The sequence below is a fragment of the Quercus lobata genome, chromosome 2 (assembly GCF_001633185.2).
Source record: "Quercus lobata isolate SW786 chromosome 2, ValleyOak3.0 Primary Assembly, whole genome shotgun sequence".
Classification (NCBI taxonomy): Eukaryota; Viridiplantae; Streptophyta; class Magnoliopsida; order Fagales; family Fagaceae; genus Quercus; species Quercus lobata.
Window position 1 is genome coordinate 10,269,489 of NC_044905.1, and position 18,387 is coordinate 10,287,875.

The 18,387-nt window shown below is 32.5% G+C and overlaps 1 protein-coding gene and 1 pseudogene across 1 annotated transcript; both read right to left on the minus strand.

The window, feature by feature from the left end:
- Window positions 1–621: 621 nt before the first annotated feature.
- Window positions 622–9,877, minus strand: LOC115959065 (annotated as a pseudogene).
- Window positions 9,878–12,520: 2,643 nt separating this feature from the next.
- LOC115974414 (jacalin-related lectin 3-like) lies at window positions 12,521–17,415 on the minus strand. Its single transcript, XM_031094780.1, has 7 exons — window positions 17,327–17,415; window positions 16,933–17,061; window positions 15,367–15,747; window positions 15,022–15,252; window positions 13,688–13,993; window positions 13,240–13,554; window positions 12,521–12,988 (listed from the first exon to the last, which is right to left on the minus strand). The coding sequence occupies exons 1-7, from the start codon at window positions 17,327–17,329 to the stop codon at window positions 12,674–12,676; spliced, it is 1,680 nt and encodes a 559-aa protein (XP_030950640.1). The 5' UTR covers window positions 17,330–17,415; the 3' UTR covers window positions 12,521–12,673.
- Window positions 17,416–18,387: the final 972 nt, after the last annotated feature.

An 18,387-nucleotide genomic window follows, 5' to 3' on the forward strand; every position in this document is an offset into this window, starting at 1 on the left:
GCAAAAGCTACTTGCTGAGTTGCTGGTAATTAAACAAAAGTACTATTCCCTCTCCCTCTCCCTCTCTTTCACTTTCACTCATTAGTCACAATTGGTTCTTCACAGGGCTTTGATCAATGCCTAATCTATAATTCATGTTTTCTTGGAAGTGAAATGCTGGAGTGATTCAGCCACCAGAGTGACCATGAGCCCCTAGTGACAATCCAATTTACTCCAAATTTGGACAATCATGGTAATTAAATAGGACTTGCTCTTTGTGCTTCTTATGCAGAGCATCTGGATTTAAGAAATTCTTACCCCCTTATTTGTCATGTGAAAACCAACATTGGTAGTGTGAAATTTTGCCATATCTATTGCCCAACTAAAGAAAATCTCATGATGTCACAAATAGGTGGATTCATTTGGTTGTCCTATATACCATGTGGGTTGTCTCCAGATTGGCTGAAACATTGCATCTGTATTGGGATTTCCTTTGCAACCAATTGCCCTGGCTTGATGGAAGCATTTTTATGAGGAAGAGTTTAAGAAAATACTGAAGCAGTGGGTGAAATTCTAGTCTGATAATTGGGGTATCATGCAGCATTGGACTATTTATAATAGAAATGGAAATAAGTAAAAACACTATGTTGAAGCAAGACCTAGTATGGAGAAGCGAGTTCTAGAATAATCTCTCCTATTGGTCTGCTCATTGCTGCCTTCCCTTCTCAACTTATTGGTAAGTCCTCCTCCCTCTAGTTTTCAAATTTAAGTTAATCCCATAGAGTTTGTAGATAAATCTGATGGAAACATTCTTTGAGATATAGGACTTTGATTGAGTGATGAAACCTAGAGTACCTTGCACTGACAATTTTTTTTTTTTTAATAATTATTTTAAATTATGATTTTGTGATTAGATGATGACAAATTTTACCATGGATTAACTTGGGCTTACATGAACAGTAATTTTTTTAAATTTAATTTTTACATTTATTTGTTGGGATGAATATGTTAGCCCCCAGCCCCCCCCCCCCTTTTTTTTGGATGTATAACATCTTTTGATTTTGCTCCACTTAATTTTAAGTTCAGTCAAATGATTCTAAGTGGCCTTAAATGATTTTTTTTTTTTTAATTTTATAAATATGATGGAATTTTAACCTATAGTGCCCGCTCTATAATGATTTCTCTTTATTATCAAGCTAAGACACTAATTAGTTTTTGATGTAAGCAAGATTCGAATCTTAGATCTCTTGTTTTATGACAAGAAACTTTACCAGTTGAACTAACTGGAACCCACGACCTTAAATTTTTGTGTTAAGGTGTCAATATTATATCATATACTTCATATTCTATAAAACAAAAGTCAGGTCGTAGAATATTGCTATGATTGATTGAAAATGTGGTAATAATAAAAAGACAATAAGAAGAAAAAAGCAAATAAAATCACTTCCTTGTCAGTGAGAACCTATATTATTATATTATTTTTGTCACTGCATTTCATTGCATTCTAATACGTTTGGGAAAATTATTTTGGGCCAACACTTGGTTTGTTGTCCATACATACCATATTACCAGTGAAAATGAACTGCTACTGTGGTAAAGTTAGGTGAAGATCTTGTTGAGCATAGTTTTGATAGTTCCTTGCTCAACTCGATCAGTCGACCAATGTTGCATATGGACTCCAATGGCATATAAATAACATGCAGCTCTTCCATGGAACCCAACAATCTTTCCTTCAGTCTTTGTGGAAGTGAAGTATGTGCCTGTCTCCTCCCCATACGGTCCATATCGCCCTCTATTGCTATAAAATGTGAGAGATTTTATTGCTTTCTTGCATTCATCTCCAGCAACAGAGCCATAATAACCACTAATGCAGCTAAGGGTTTCATGTGGGTACTCGAATTGGACCTGTTTGTTTTTTCATAAAGAAAAAAAAGTTACATACAGCATTTCTATGTTGAAGTTTGCAAAGAACTGAGAAGACTAGTATATATGTAAGCACTAGTAAGTAGTGAAATATATATAGTACCACATGGCAGGTGCCCTCCTTGTTTGCTCCATGTTTAACTGACCACATGGATTGGCCATTGCAATCATACTCAAATTGTATAGAATAAATGGCTTCCCCCCTAGTTAGGAAAATCTTCTTGACCCCACTGAATACTCCATCATCCCAGGGCTTTCCACCATCTCCACCCCATGGCCCTGGTCCATATGGAGCTGGCTCTTTCACCATTCCAGCAGGGAGAACCCCTGGTCCACATGGAGCTAGTCCTTGCACCTGTTAGAATACTTGTTAAATGATTAAATTCATCATTATCTAATGGTTCAAATTTTTTGGGAGTAGTGAATAGTGATAGTCTGTCATGATATCAGAGTATGTTCGAAATGTGTCTTCATTCTATGTCCCATTTAAAAATGGACGAAATTGACCAATATTATTATGGAAGACAATTGCAGAATAGAACAATTAGAGAAAATGCTCAAATCTTCAAAGGAGTACTCAGTACTTAGTACTTACCTCAGAAATTCTGATGTCAGTCTTGTTGAATACATCATAAGAAGGCCGAGGTAGTGACAGTTTCCCTTCCAAGACATGGACTCCAATACTCTCCACAAACCATCCTTTCCTTCCATGGCAACCGACAATAATCCCATCTTTTGAGCCAGAGGAGAAGGGACCCCTTGTTCATCTCCAAATGGTCCATACTTCTTGTTAGGGTAAAATGTGATGGACTTGACAACTGTAGGTCCCCTTAAGATCATTGATCCATAATATCCGCTTATGTTAGTCAAGAATTCATGCGGATAGTCAAAAGTTATCTGTTCAACAACAGGTAACAGTTACAAAAGTGTGTATTATTACCAAAGCATTGTATAGATCTCTTAATCAAGATTATCAGACAAAGATTGGAGTCATGTAATGTTGATTAGTTATTAACCTTGTCTAATCTCAGTCCTCCATTTCCAGCATTCTTGTCTCCCCATATGGCTTGACCATTGAGATCGTAACAAACTCTAATGGAAACAAGACCACCGGAGCCTGTCACGTGAATCTCCCGGACACCAGTATAGAGTCCATCATCAAAAAGCATTCCACCATTACCACCCCAAGGTCCATATGATACAGCTTGTCTCACACTCTTGGATCCCTTGGTAATCTGGGCAGTAGTATACACCTAAAAGAATTCACATATAGTTCAGTTTAATCTATTTATGCAATGATAAAATAAAAGAGAACAGGCAAAAAAAAGAATCACTGGCCTTGTCCTTGGTTTCAAATTCCCCAAAAACTTTGTTTGATATTAACATGTTATCCTCAGTATGCCTCATGTTTGAATAACCCTTGGCAGCTTGAGCAGTGCTAAACACCTAAAACATATTTGTAGGTTATACAAATGTATGAATATGAAAAATCTGGTTTTGAGTCCTAATTGTTTGAATTATCAAATTTGGTTATCACGTATTTATGAGATCAATCAAAATAGTAAAACATTTACAATGAGAGTGATGTTAGTGATTCTATAAATTTTAGTACATCATCTTTGCAAATTGATGTGTCATCAATCACAAAAAACTGAAAAAGTAAGTTTGACATTGAGTTATTATGTTGTTGACATTAACCAATTATATTTATTGTCACATCTATTTATAGTATTTTTACCCTTTAAAAAAAATTATAAATCACACATTCATCACCAAGAGGAAGTCCACTGTAAAAGAATTTTATTGCAAACCTACTTTCAAAACCTTTGAAACTAGACTCTTTAAGTAACCAAGCCGACAACCAGTTTGCTTCCATCGTAATAGCTCCTTACAATGACTAATTACTTAAACATGCTTATAGCTACCCTCTTTTACACATGATTTATCACATTGAACTTTCCAACACTAAATCATAACATAAAATCAAAAACACACCTTGTCCGTAGTTTCAACATTGTTGAAAACTTGGTTGTTAGACACAAAGGAATAGTCCTCTTTCTCTCTTCAAGCCTGCCTCATTTTTGAGGATGCTTTCTCAGCTTCAGCACTAATAAACACCTGCAAAGTAATACAATATGAATGTGGTTCATTTAAATTTTGGCATTGAAGCCCAGTATGTATAATAAACAGTCAAGTCTACACCATGATCGAACTCTAGCAAGTCTGTGTACTTACTGACACAAGGTGATAAACTTTGTGGTTCCAATGGAATTCAATTCAGAAATATGGTTCTTCCATATTAAATCAACATACGGGGATTTTCTAGTTGTTGGGCACTCCAGATCTACTTTGTATAGCAGCCTTCTTAGGTAGAAAATTGTATTGTGCCTCCAAGAGTATTTATTAATAGGTTAAGGATTAGCTGAAATCAGTTTTGAGAAAAAATAGCATTCAAGTTTTCAAATCTCATTTGAGCCTCCAAGAGTATTTATTACTTATTAGTAGGTTAAGGATTAACTTAAATCATTTTTGAGGAAAAAATAGAATTCAGGTTTTCAAATCTAGTTTGAGCGAGGGTCAAGCGAGAGTCTTGCAAAATTTCTGCCTAATTGAAGTGAATCCAGTTTTCACTCAACCGAACCTTTAGTTCACTAGTATCTTCAAGGAGCTCCTTACATAGACTTTAACAGTAAACTTATAAACGCACTTATAACTACCCTCTTTGACACATGATTTGTCACATAGAACTTTCTAACACTAAATCATAACACAAAGAATAAAAAACACACCTTGTCCATAGTTTCAACATTGTTAAAAACTTGGTTGTTAGACACAAATGAATAGTCCTCTTTCTCTCTTCGAGCCTGCCTCATTTTTGAGGATGCTTCTCAGCTTCGGCACTAATAAACACCTGCAAAGTAATACAATATGAATGTGGTTCATTTAAATTTTGGTATTGAAGCTCAGTATGTATAACAGACAGTCACATTGTCCTTGGTTTCAAATTCATTGAAAACTACGTTAGGTGCAAACATACGATCTTTTTCTTTACTGCATGTCTCATGTTTGAGGATCCTTTCCCAGCTCCGGTTGTGATAAACACCTGTAAGGATGTTCCATTACAATTCAGCCATTGAACCTGTGTTTTTTATTTATTCTAGAAGCTAAGGTCATTCAACCTTTCATCGGTTTCAATCTCAGTAAAAGGTCGATTTGGTTGGAATGCATAGTCTTCTTTTCGTGCCGCTGTTTGTCGAATATATGAGGAACCTTTAGCAACTTCAGTAGTAGTATAAACCTGGAAAGATTCATAATCTTTAATTAGTATGGTTCATTCAAATCGATTTATGTCTAAGTTACAATGGATTAATAAAAAGAATGTGACCCACCTTATTGTCCACATTTTCAAATAACATATTACCCATTTTTTCTCTGACACCAACCAAGATGTCATAGCCTTTGGACTTTTCATTGATTCCATTATTATGCTGCAAGAGAGGCTTCAGATACACTCCAATAGAATCAAGGTAAAAACTGCTCCTTCCATGGAACCCCACTACCTTACCAGTTACCAACAGTCACAGGAAATGTGAATGGAGTTCCTTGTTGGATACCAAAAGGTCCATATCTTTTTCTGTTACTTTCTAACACGAGTGACCTGACAATGAGATGACCCCATTCAATGATGCTACCAAAGTGGCCACTAATGGAAATCAGATGTTCGTCTGGATGGTCAAGCTTGATCTGCCGAAACAATATGAAAAGAACTTTGATTGTCTCACACTCTCAATGTATAAGTTCTGTACACATCATGTACTATCATGTATTCAATATAAACATTCTTTAAAAATATGGACACCGAATTTGAAGAGGTGAACAACATTGTGTGTGAGAAGTAAGAACAAAATATGATATTGTAGATCAAATAATAAATAACATTATTAATGTAAATTTGGCATGAATATTAATAACAAATAGTTGCAAACTCACGCGATATGTGAGAAAATGTAATGGAACATATAAATGTATTTTGTATTCAACAACAATACATATTACATAGTAATATATTGTTTTATATAAATGGAAAAGATGTTATTAAGATGATTTTTTTTTTTTTAAATATACCATAATTGGTTGACTAATTTGAACATACTCAAGAATATTATTAAAAAATGTACATTTTCATTCCATGGAATACATGTAAGATGATACATTAAGTTTAAATTATTATATAAGTTTAGAATTGTAACATTTTTTTTCCTTTCCAAATATAATTATAATGCCTATATTATTGAAACTTGAATTTTAAGGTTATCTTTTGAATATTTATCATTTTTATTGCTTTTTTAGGGCTTATATTTTTAATTTTTAATGCTTATTTTGTTTATATTTTTTAGCCCAAAATTAAAGAGTTTGACTCAAATAGAATAAAATTTCATAAATTTCAACCCAAAAATTAAGAAAATAAATGAATTTTTGAGTCAAAAACTGAAAAAGACAACCTACAAATAAGAATCAATTTAAGGTCTAATTAGTCAAAAATGGATCAAATATACCAAAGTGGACCAAAATATATCAATTGGAGCGAATGGATCTAAATAGACCTAAGTGGACTGAATTGGACCAAATATACCTAAGTTGACCAAATGGACCTAAGTGGACTAAAATTGACCAAAATGAACCAAAATGTGATGTTAATGTGACTCAAAAGAAGCGTAGTAATAATAAATGTTACCTTTTAAACTTTTAATTTTTAAATATTATATAGATGAAAATATCTAATGGACAAATATTCAAAATATTAAACCAATAAAAATTTATAAAATTGTGTATCATCACAAAAAAATTTCACCATGTGTATGCTCTATGATAATTGCTCATCATTAGGTTTAACACTAATTGATTCCCTTAATATATAGTTGAGATTTGATCATAAATTATTTATATATTTGAAAACAAAACATTCTATTTTAGTCGAGTGATAAGATTGACCTTATCTGTTTTGGTACCACCACTCCTACCATGCTTCTCCGACAACACTGAGCAACCCCTGGTGTCATACTCAATCTGGATGGAATCGATTGCAGCTCCATGGCTGATTATCAGTTGCCTTATAGTGCAGTAAACTCCATCATCCCAGCGCCCACCACATTGGCCTCCCCATGGTCCAAAACTGAAATGTGGCTTTTCTCATATCCATCACAATTCTGCAGCACCACAATATTCAGTTTGCAATCATTTTTAGCCAAAAAAGATATGCATGAAAGGAATTAAAACCAAGAAGAACACATGCATGCATAAAAATGTTAGTGTAACTTGACAAATTACTTAGAAGATTAGCTTTTTTGGTTCTCAAAAGTAAGAAAAAAAAATTGTGAGTGCCAAAGAATGCTTCTTTCAGAACTAAATGAAAGGTAGCTGGAAAAGTAAGTAAAGCAAGATCAATCAACTTACCATTATTGTTTTCCAAGAATGAGAAGAAACAACAGAGAATGGAAGTGACAAGAATGTGGAACTTGTATTAATTGCAAGCGAAACAGATGGAGAGGAAGATCTTTATAGAGGAAATTGGTTATTTAAATATTATGTAGTGGAAGGAGCTTATTCCATTTTCCATTATTGAGATGAAAAGAGAGAACCCAATCTATCAAGAATCACCACAGAAAGTATCTAACTTTAATTTCCAGAAAATGTTCCATGCATTTATGGTCCAAACGGCACCACCTATATGTGTGTGTATATATATATGTTTTTCCGTAGATCAAATTGTTTCATCTTGGCAGAAAAGAATTCCTACTTTCACTTACTGATACCTTTTGCCTCTGTATTTTATCTCCAGACAGAATCCGAATTCTTGTCGAGTGTTAGCAACTTAGAACATTAATTTGGTTCAGTAAATATAATAATACTTTATACTGACTGTCCGAACTAATCAACCTAAACCGACCTCGATCACAGGCACCCTGAACCTGAATATGTCCCCTAAAAATTTTGTCTACCAAGCCAAGCGCCAACATGCTCCTGCACGCGTCAGCCACAAGCCTTCCGCCAAGTGTCACCACATGGTTCTAACACGTCAATCATGCTGTGCCATCAGAGACCCTAGCCAATGCCATGTCAACACATTATGCCGCATCACTAATCAAGTAAGTCTGGGGTGCGTCAACAAAGAAAATGCTAAGACTACAAATAATCACACAATTTTTGCCACAACTTATCACGTGGCGAGTTTGATAATCGATTGATTTTGACCATGGACTTTGATCCTAAATTGGCTTTGACCAAATATTTCATAATTATTTTTTGTGTTGATTTCAAGTTTTCGAATATTTTTTTAGTTACCTTTAAATTTATAAAATTTAATCTGAATTATTACATGAATCCTTTTCAAATTGATAGAATCAAGTTCCTCTTTGGTAAGAGTTAATTTGTTGTCAATCTCATAGAATCAACGGGTCTTATTTCATCAAATTGATTAGATGCCATCAAAGATATGTTATTTTGTTCAGATCTTAATGTGGGTCAACTTAGGTTCATCCTTATCCAATTGATCCTTATATGGGGTAATATATGGCCCAAGTACAGCCAAACCCAAACCACCGAACATATCGATGACTCAGGATCGTATGGCTTGACCCTAGTCCAAATAAACCCGTTAGCACTGAGTGCCAATCAACCATAGTCACGTCTTCTTAGTTCTGACAAATAAAGGAGGAGGAGCAGTATTAGATTTTTTTTTTTTTTTATAAATAATCTGACAATGTCACTCGGTTATAAGGTAAAATTGAAGCAACATTAAAATTTGTATATGTTCAAGTGTAAGTTATCATTGAAGCAACATATAAAACTTTTATATGGGTCGATAACTCATGGGCCCTGACCGATGGTCGTTCCTATGCCCAGTCAACCTATTATCATTGATGCTTCTTTTATTTATTTATTTATTTTTTTGATACAATGCTTCTTTTATTATATATATATATATATATATATATATATATATATATTGAACACTTCTTTTGTTTTATATTTATACTTACCTATCACTACAAAACCATATTAACAAATGTGGGAAAAAATAAAAGCGGCGTCTTTAATTTATCGTTAAAAGAAAAAGAGTATGCAAGCCAACAATGCTACTGCAATGCAATCGCACGGACTAGAAATATAAATTCACAGTAAAACGTGGATGGGCATACATGGGCCAAGAATGAATTGAGAATGGCCCGCCTTTGAAATTCTGAAGCGCTGGTCCATCTTTGAAGCTCGCCTTCACTTTTTATTTTGAATTCTGAACTGCTAGCCCATCTTTGACACACGCCTATTTTTCTATATCTTCAATTATCAGGAAAACGATTGTTTCGGTGGTAAAGGAAATCAGGAAAACGTTTTACACTCTTGAGGGTGCTTGGGTGCGCATGAAAATTCGATCAAACTGAAAATGAATTTCAGTTGGCCGTAAAATAGAGAACCTCACGCATGAAAACCAATTACACTTTTATTTTACCTTCAAATGATTTCTGGACTCACAAACACCCGAAGAGAGAGAGAGAGAGAGAGAGAGAGAGAGAGAGAGAGAGAGTACAGAGAGTGATCTAGAAACACAAACAAGCACAATCCACCTGAAGCACATCCTCGCCGGGCTCACACCCAGATAAAGAAGACCCATCCCTCAAATCGAGCGAGGGTACTTCGTCAACCCATCCTTCATCCTCACCGACCCATCCCACTCAGGCGACTCATCCCACTCCGGCGACCCATCCCACATCGTCATTGACCCAGTGAACAACCCACCCCTGAGCCAATCGGACAGCCATGAGCAACCCACCCGTGAGCCGATTTGTCCACCGTGTGAGCAACCCACTCCTAGATCAGACCACCCAATGAGTGACTCACTCCTAGATTGAGCCGCCACCTTTAGATCGACCCACCGTGTCCATGTTGCCACTACCATCGCCACCACCAAGTCACCCATGAACCAATCTCTCTCTCTCTATCACTTAAGTCCCTCTCTCACGATTGGTCTTGGGATTTTGATTTTTTTGTTTTGATTTTTGTTTCTTTGATTGTTTATATATTTTGATTCTCTGTAATAATATATGTTTGGATCTTAAGAAAATGTAAGAAACATGATAAAAATGGGGTTTTTTAGAGCATTTTCAGGAACACAAGTAAACACTAGAAAATATTTTTCAAAGCATTTTTTGGAATGCAACCAAACACTTGAAAATATTTTCCCCTACATTCATTTTACACTCAGAATTCGATTTACATCGAACCAAATGCAGCCTTAATTTTTTTTGGTTGATGGAATTCATCATCTTAAAGATGGTATATGGTGTAACGGAAGCATGGGTCCATTCTATGTAAGAGAGTGGTTACATATATTTAAGGAAAATTACACTGAGCTTCAATTATTTGTTATTATACTCAACCCCCATTTAACTTGGAATAAGAGTCTAAGACACTCACCTTTCATAAAATAAAAATTATTTAATATTTACATAGACTAAACAGATTTTTTTTTTAAACGTTTTTAAAAAAAATCTCGAATTCGAATTTCCTATTATGAGTGTAAATGACACTTTAAGTGGGGGAGTAAAATAGGAATTCAAGAATTTTGAAAGTATTTTTTTCAGTCATTTAAAGAGGTTTGTATATAGTTTACATTTTATGGAAGGTAAGTGTCTTATTTCAAACTAAAAGAAGTAAGCCTAATAACTAAAAACCTCATATCCTGTTTGGTTAGGATGTTTGAACAACAATTTTCAATGTTTAAACATTGAAAATTGTAGGCCCTAGAAAAAACAATGCGTTTAGTAAGGGTGTTTTATGAAAAAGTGTTTGAATTATGTTGCTCATTTTAGGTTATTTAAATATTGAAAATAGAAAACTCATCTTACCAGTTTTTAATTTTTAAATAATATTGCTCAATGACATTTTTGTAAATATTTTAAAAATTGTAGGTCCCACTTATTAGATTATATGTTATCACTTAAAAAAAAAAAAAACATACACATACCAAATACACAATTATGTCTTTCACTTTTGAAAAAACGTAATTAAAAATATAATATTAAACACATTTTTTGCACTATGAATATTTCAAATACGTGTTCTCATAACAATTTTTAAATCATACTTTTGAGTTTTTACATCATTTTGAATAACAATACTCAAACAACTAACCAAGAAAAAAAATAAATAAATAGGGCATCCAAATTGAAAAGAAGGCGGTATAATTCCACGTGATCCAAAGGTGTGATATTTGAGAATTGGCTTCCCAACTCCCAAGGTGTTGCTGCCTCGATGCAGTGATAACGTACGCCTGAGACTGAGACCCGTAGAAGTGTGGAACGGCTCGCACCACCGACGTAAACGGAACGGAGATCTAGTGAGAGTGTGGGACTGGGACCAAATTAATAAATAGGATTAGGACCTAGGAGACTTAAAAATGTAACGGGAAATAAACGCCGAAGGAACCTGTGTCCCATTGCTTTCTATTTACTCACCTCTAAACTATAACAAGTATTTGACTATTTGTATTTGAACCTTTTATATGGGAAAGGAAAGAAAAAGAAAAAAGGTAAATTATGCATAAACCAAAACAAAGTAGCTGATGATTGGGCTTAGAACGATAAATTAAACATTGACATTAAAACTTCGAAGTTTACTTCAAGATTCTTTTTTAAAAGATCAAGTTGCATATTTTTGATCATTAACCTTTGATTTCAAAATCATCCTTATACTAAAAATAGTTTCAAAATTTCGCACAATATGATAGATGGAAAAAACTAGCGTAACAAACAAAATCTTTGAGCTCAATGTCACTTTAATGACACAGAGCTTATGACAATGTGGCATGAAGTTATATCAACATTTTTTTTCATCCATTATATCACTAGATGACAATTAGGATCTTTTTAAAGCAATTTTGAAAGTATAGAGATTAAAGTTGATGATGTCATTAATCAGGGTTGAATTCGATCTACGAACACTTGCAAGAAATATAAAGGCTCGCAGAAGGACTAATTTGGAAGATTCTCTGATGCTTAAGTTAGTGGCAAATTAAAGGAAAATTTCTCAAGAAAAATGAGAATGTGTACGTACCTTTTAGGGTTAGTGATACTATTATTTATATTGTAGCTTAAGAAGGGATTATCTCAAACATTTTTAGATTTTCAGCTGTACTCAAACCCAATATAAGAAGGAGTTTGCATCAAAATGACATGGATGAATTGCATTGGAAGAATTAAACAGATGAGCGGCTTAACTAAGATTTTTCACAATCATTATATGCTTTATTTACTAAGGTTGTCTTAAATATGGTAATCATAAACAATAAATTTAATGACACAAAAGATTCACAACTTTTTTTTTTTTTTTTTTACAATTATTCAAGTTTTACGTTGTGATTAGTATACACTAAAAATAGTGTCAAATTAAATGTGACTCATCTAAAAGTGAGGAAAGTATCTTATATGTCTTATACACTTGGTTCATATATAAAAGATTTTCTTCTAAAAGTGATATTACAACATAACTTGCCACCTTACTAAATTATGAAAAATGTTATAAAATTTTCTACATATATAACCAAAGACAATAAAAATAAAAGGCATATAAAATCCGGAGTAGTAAATTTATTCATTACACGTTCCAATACTTGAGTCAGTTACATAGTAAGTCTTTTCATTTTTACACTTTCAGAATATTATTTTGGGCCAATCACTTGGCTTCTAGTGCGTACTCCATAGTCCATACACACACATTACTGGTAAAAATTGAATTGGTACTGTGGTGGGCACCCTTTGGGCTCCCTGCTAACTCGATCATTCAACAAGGGTTGTATATGGACTCCAATGGCATATAGGTAAGAGGCAGCTCTTCCATGGAAACCGATTATCTTTCCTTCATTCTTTGTGGAAGTGAAATATGTGCCACTCTCCTCCCCGTATGGTCCATACCTCCTCCTATTTGTATAGAATGTGAGAGACTTGATAACTTTCCTACATTCATCTTCAGCAACCGAGCCGTAATAGCCACTTACGCTCGTAAGGAATTCGTGCGGGTACTCAAACTGGATCTATTTTTTATTCATAAAGAGAAAATTATATACAGCAACAGCAAACAAAATTTTCATTGACTATTTTTACAACTGTTAATATGATCTATTGTAAATTGTGATTGGTGTATATTAAAAAAAATGTGGCAATAGTTAATCTATCACCTACGTGTTAGTCTAATCACAACTTACCCCATTCACAATTTGTGAAAAATGTTAGCGTGGCAGAACTTGCTTTTAGTGTAAAGCATTAGGAAGAAGTGACATAGTACCTGATAGGGGGTGCCCTCATTGCCACATCCATGTTTAACTGACCAAATGGATTGGCCATTGCAATCATACTCTATCTGTATAGAATAAATGGCTTCACCCTTGGTAAGGAATATCTTCTTGATCCCAGTGAACACCTTGTCATCCCATGGCTGACCACCATCCCCACCCCATGGCCCTAGTCCACATGGAGCTGGTTCTTTCACCATTCCAGCTGGGAGACCCACTGGTCCATATGGAGCTGGTTTTTTCACCATTCCAACCATGAGAACCCCTTGTCCACATGGACCTGGTCCTTGCATTGGCCCAGAAACAACCTGCTTTAAGATAAAGATTTTAGATGACTAACATAGTAACATGTTAATGGACTAAAATGAGATTATCATCAGATTAGGACATTTCAATGCTCAAATTTTATTTTGTTTGAGTTTCAAAGAACTAGTTACGTACCTCGGGAATTCTCATGCCACCCATGTTGAATGCGTCAATAGGAGGACGAGGTAGTGCCGGTTTTCCTTCCATAACATAGACTCCAATGCTGTGAATAAACCATCCTTGTCTCCCATGGAATCCTACAATAATCCCATCTTTTGAGCCAGAGGAGAAAGGGATCCCTTGTTCATCTCCAAAAGGTCCATACTTCTTCATGTTAGTGTGAAATGTGATGGATTTGATTATTGTAGGTCCCCTAAAGATTAATGATCCATAATATCCACTTATGTGAGTCAAGAACTCATTTGGATATTCAAATCTTATCTGATCCACAACAAACCACCATAATTTGTATGAGAGCAAATTATGTACATGTTTCATTAGGCTCAAGATATTAAAACAAAATATATTGTAAGAAACAGTATAAAAAATGGAAATTAAAAAAAAAAATCATCAATAAACATACCTATAGATATATTACAAATTTCAAATTTGAACTAAAAACTCAAGACTAAAACAACGGTTATATATTATTACAAATTTAAAATTTGAACTGAAAACTCAAGACTAAAACAACGGTTATATATGTTATGTTATTTCTTTTATTATATTTCGATTTAATAACATGCTTAGATTAACTTGATATAATTTTATAAGATGTTATAAAAATTCAACTAATAAAAAATTAGTTAAATTTGGTAAATATTTATCTTCAAATTTTAGCTGTGTTTTTAAGGAATATAACAGGTGAATGAAGGAGATAATGTTTGATAAATTTTTTCATGCACTTATTTAGCTACTACTACCAAAAAAAAAAAAAAAAAATTATTGTCTCATGTTATTATAAGCAATTTTTTTTAAAAAAAAAAATTTAATCCAATATATAGACTGATCTAATTATCAAAAGTATAGAAAAATATAAATACATGAAAATGTTGATGTTTAATATAAATAATAAAAAATGGAACTAAAAATTTTAATTTTAATAATTTCATTGCTAAATATAATATTATAACGTTTGACCAAAATAAACAATTAATTATACTATTTATAAAAGTATTGAATTTTAGTTAAGTTAAAATATTTTTGTATAAGTATAATACAAGAAACCTTTAATATATACGATTTATTTTCAGCTAGAGTATTTTTGTCTATTTTGTATTAAAAAAAATACATATTTATATGCAATATATAGTATAGTATGCATACTTTACTAAACATGCAGCCCACAATATATATATATATATATATATATATATATATTTATATAAAAGGAGTGTGTTGTAATATTAATTGTATTTATCTCTAAATCAAGATTTGAGCCATGTGTGTTAACAGATTAAGATATTCACCTTTTCCAATGTCAGTCCTCCATTGCCACCATTCTTGTTTCCCCATATAGCTTGGCCATTGCGATCATAGCAAACTTTAATGGAAAAAAGACCACCAGAGCGTGTTAATTGAATCTCTCGCACGCCTGTATAGCATGATCCATCATCAAATTGCATTCCTCCAGGGCCACCCCAAGGTCCACATGACACAACCTTGGATCCTTTGGCAATTTGGGCAGTACCAGTATAAACCTATAAAAATTTATATATATTTTTTTAATTTTAATCTATATATGAATGCAATTATTGAATTATATATATATATATATATTTATATATAATGCAACAGCAGAAAATACCACCAACCTTGTTATTGGTTACATATTCCCCGACAAATCTATTTGGTGGGAGCATATTATCCTCAATTTGCCTCATATTTGAATAGCCCTTGGCAACTTCGGCGTATTCACCTAAAAATCTTTTTGGTTGGAACATATAATCCTCAGTATGCCTCATGTTAGTTTGCCTCATGTTTGAATTACCATTGACAACTTCACCATATTCGCCTAAAAATCTGTTTTGTTGAAACATATTATCCTCAATCTGCCTCATGTTAGTCTGCCTCATGTTTGAATTACTCTTAGCAACTTCAGTATATTCGCCTGAATATTTGTTTTGTTGGAACATGCTTTCATCAGTCTGCCTCATATTTGAATAACCCTTGAAAGCTTCGGTAGTGCCAAACTCCTGAAGCATATATTTGATTCGACTTTATACAAATATATAAACACAACACATATAAAACATTTTCCGACATTTGGTTATTATGAAAAATTATAAACGTAATATAAATTTGTTATTAAAAATTACTATAGAACAAATAAATCAGCCTAAAAAATACAATAAAATAAAATTATTTTAATAAGCACAATCAAAATAAGAATGAAAAAAAAAAAAAAAAAAAAAAAAACTATTAACTAAATTTACAAATTCATGTGCGTAGTTACAAAAACTTGAAATTTATAGAAGGGCATTCAAAAGTTTTTTTTCGTGTGACTTTGAAAAGTTTGGGGTTGGTTCCCAAAGTTTTTAGGCATATTTTTGAAGTTTTTGAAGGTATTTTTGTCATTTCAATAATTATAAGGGGTACTTTTGTAATTTTGGTGGTTTAAGGAGAGTATTTTAGTCCTGTTAAAATTAAATGTTTCAAAGGTATTTTGCTCAATTTGGAATTTTCAATGTTATTTTGGTTATTTTGTAAGTTCGGGAGTATTTTCATCATTTTGAAGATTTTAAAGATATTTATATTATATTATTTTAGAACTTTAAGTGTATTTTGGTCATTTTAAAGACTTCTTAGTGTATTTTGTTATTTTTAAGGTTTAATTTTATTTTGGATATTTTAGAGATATTTATATCATTGTACTAGTTTTTACTTTTTAGGATATTTTGGTTCTTTTAGAGATTTTCCAAAGTATTTTTATCATTTTAGAGGCTTTAAGGAAATTTTTGGTTATATTGAAGATTTTCGGTAGCATTATGGAGGTTCTAACACTATTTTGGCTATGTTGGAGATTTTGGGATATTTTGTCATATCAGAGGTTTTTGTTTTGCTGAAAATGTTTTAAAACCCCTAAAAGGTGCATAAAATATTTTTCAGTCCTAAAGAAAGTGTTTTCCTAATCAACAAAAAAAAATGAATGTTTGACCTTTTTCAATTGCCCAATACGCTTGTGAAGAAAACCTTTTTTTTTTTTTTTTGAAAAAAATTGACCACCTAAACAAATGAAAGTCGAGAGCATAATAACAATTTGAAAACCATTGAACGGTTTATAATATATTTTCATTGAATCACATGACATAATCACATATTTTAATATGTAACTTTTATCATATGGTATATGATATTTAGAAGAAAATTTAAAAACACACCTTATTCTTAGTTTCAAATTCATTGAAAACTCGGTTATTAGGAGCAAATGCGTAGTCCTCATCATTCTCTCCTACCACCAGTCTCATGTTTGCGTATCCTTTCTCATATGAGTTATACCCTTCATAATTCTGCATCACAATTCAGTATACACTCATTGTAAACCAATGAAATTTGCATGAAAGGATGTAAATTGTAAAACAAAGGAAAATACTTGCACAAATTTGTTAGTATGATTTAACTATTTCTTTAGATGACTAGCTTGCTTGGTTCTCTAACAATAAGAAAAAAAAATTTCTGAATGCCTAAGATTAATTCTTTAGTAGTTATCCTCGTCTTTACAGAACCAAATGAAAGGTAGCTGGAAATTAAGTAAAGCAAGATCAATCAACTTACCATTGTTTCCCAATAATGAGAAGAAACACTACAATGGATGTATGGGACGAGGGAAGTTGTATTGCAAGTCTAACCGAAGGAGTTCGAGGTATTTATAGAGAAAAATGGTTTTTTCATGATAAACAGTCACTACTTTCCAAAATAACGTCAACTAAGAATTTATTCTCTAAATTACAAAATTACTAAACGCAACTTTATTCTAAGTTCTGTTTTTGAAATCAAGGACAAAACCCAATATATCAAGAATCACCACCGAAAGCTACTTCACTTTGCACAAAATGTTCCATGTATATATATATATATATATGATGATATATGTTACACGCGTCAGCTCCATATATAATTTCATTTTTTAGGTATATTAGAGTCTAATTCTAATTGGGCCCAAGAAAAATACAACTCTAGCCCCTCCATCAAATCTGCCCAAACAAGTTAATGATTATTTAGTAGTTAAAGAAATATAATATATTTTTTTAATTATTAGAAATAGGACATGAAAGTTGCGTTATGTCCCTTTTCCTTTGATCAACTTAATGATTATTTAAAATATATCATTATTACTAGTATTTTTTACTTTATTTTTCACATAAAGTAAAATCTTATGATCATCGATTCGATTCTATGATTTAGTCTATGAGGACCTCTTCTAGGTCCTGTTTAGGATCTCAATTATCTAATTAATAACCTTGGTTTTATTTGTAAATTACAAATACCTACCGGAAAGATATTCATATAGATCATGTTTAGCATCTCAATTCTTTTATAGATCAGTTCCTCAAAAAAAAAAAAAAAAAAAAAAAATCTTTTATAGATCATGTTTAATTTATTCATAAATATTTGAAAAAGATCGAAAAAAAAAAAAAACTTGAAAAATTAATTGAATCTTAGAGGGATATTATTTTGTCTTTAAAGTATTAAAATGGATATTTGGATAAAAATTTTTTTAGTAAATTAGTAATAAACAAAAATAGCAAAAATTTTAGATGAAAAAGATTTCAAAAATTAAATATTTAAGTATAAGAAAATGTCACATTCGCCTAAAGCCCCAAAATACATTGAAC

Coding starts and splice junctions, on each gene's coding strand:
- LOC115974414 (XM_031094780.1), bottom strand. Junction 15,253..15,366: donor AATATGTAACCAATAACAAG/GTTGGTGGTATT, acceptor AAATTTTTATAG/GTTTATACTGGTACTGCCCA. Junction 13,555..13,687: donor GTGGCATGAGAATTCCCGAG/GTACGTAACTAG, acceptor ATCTTAAAGCAG/GTTGTTTCTGGGCCAATGCA.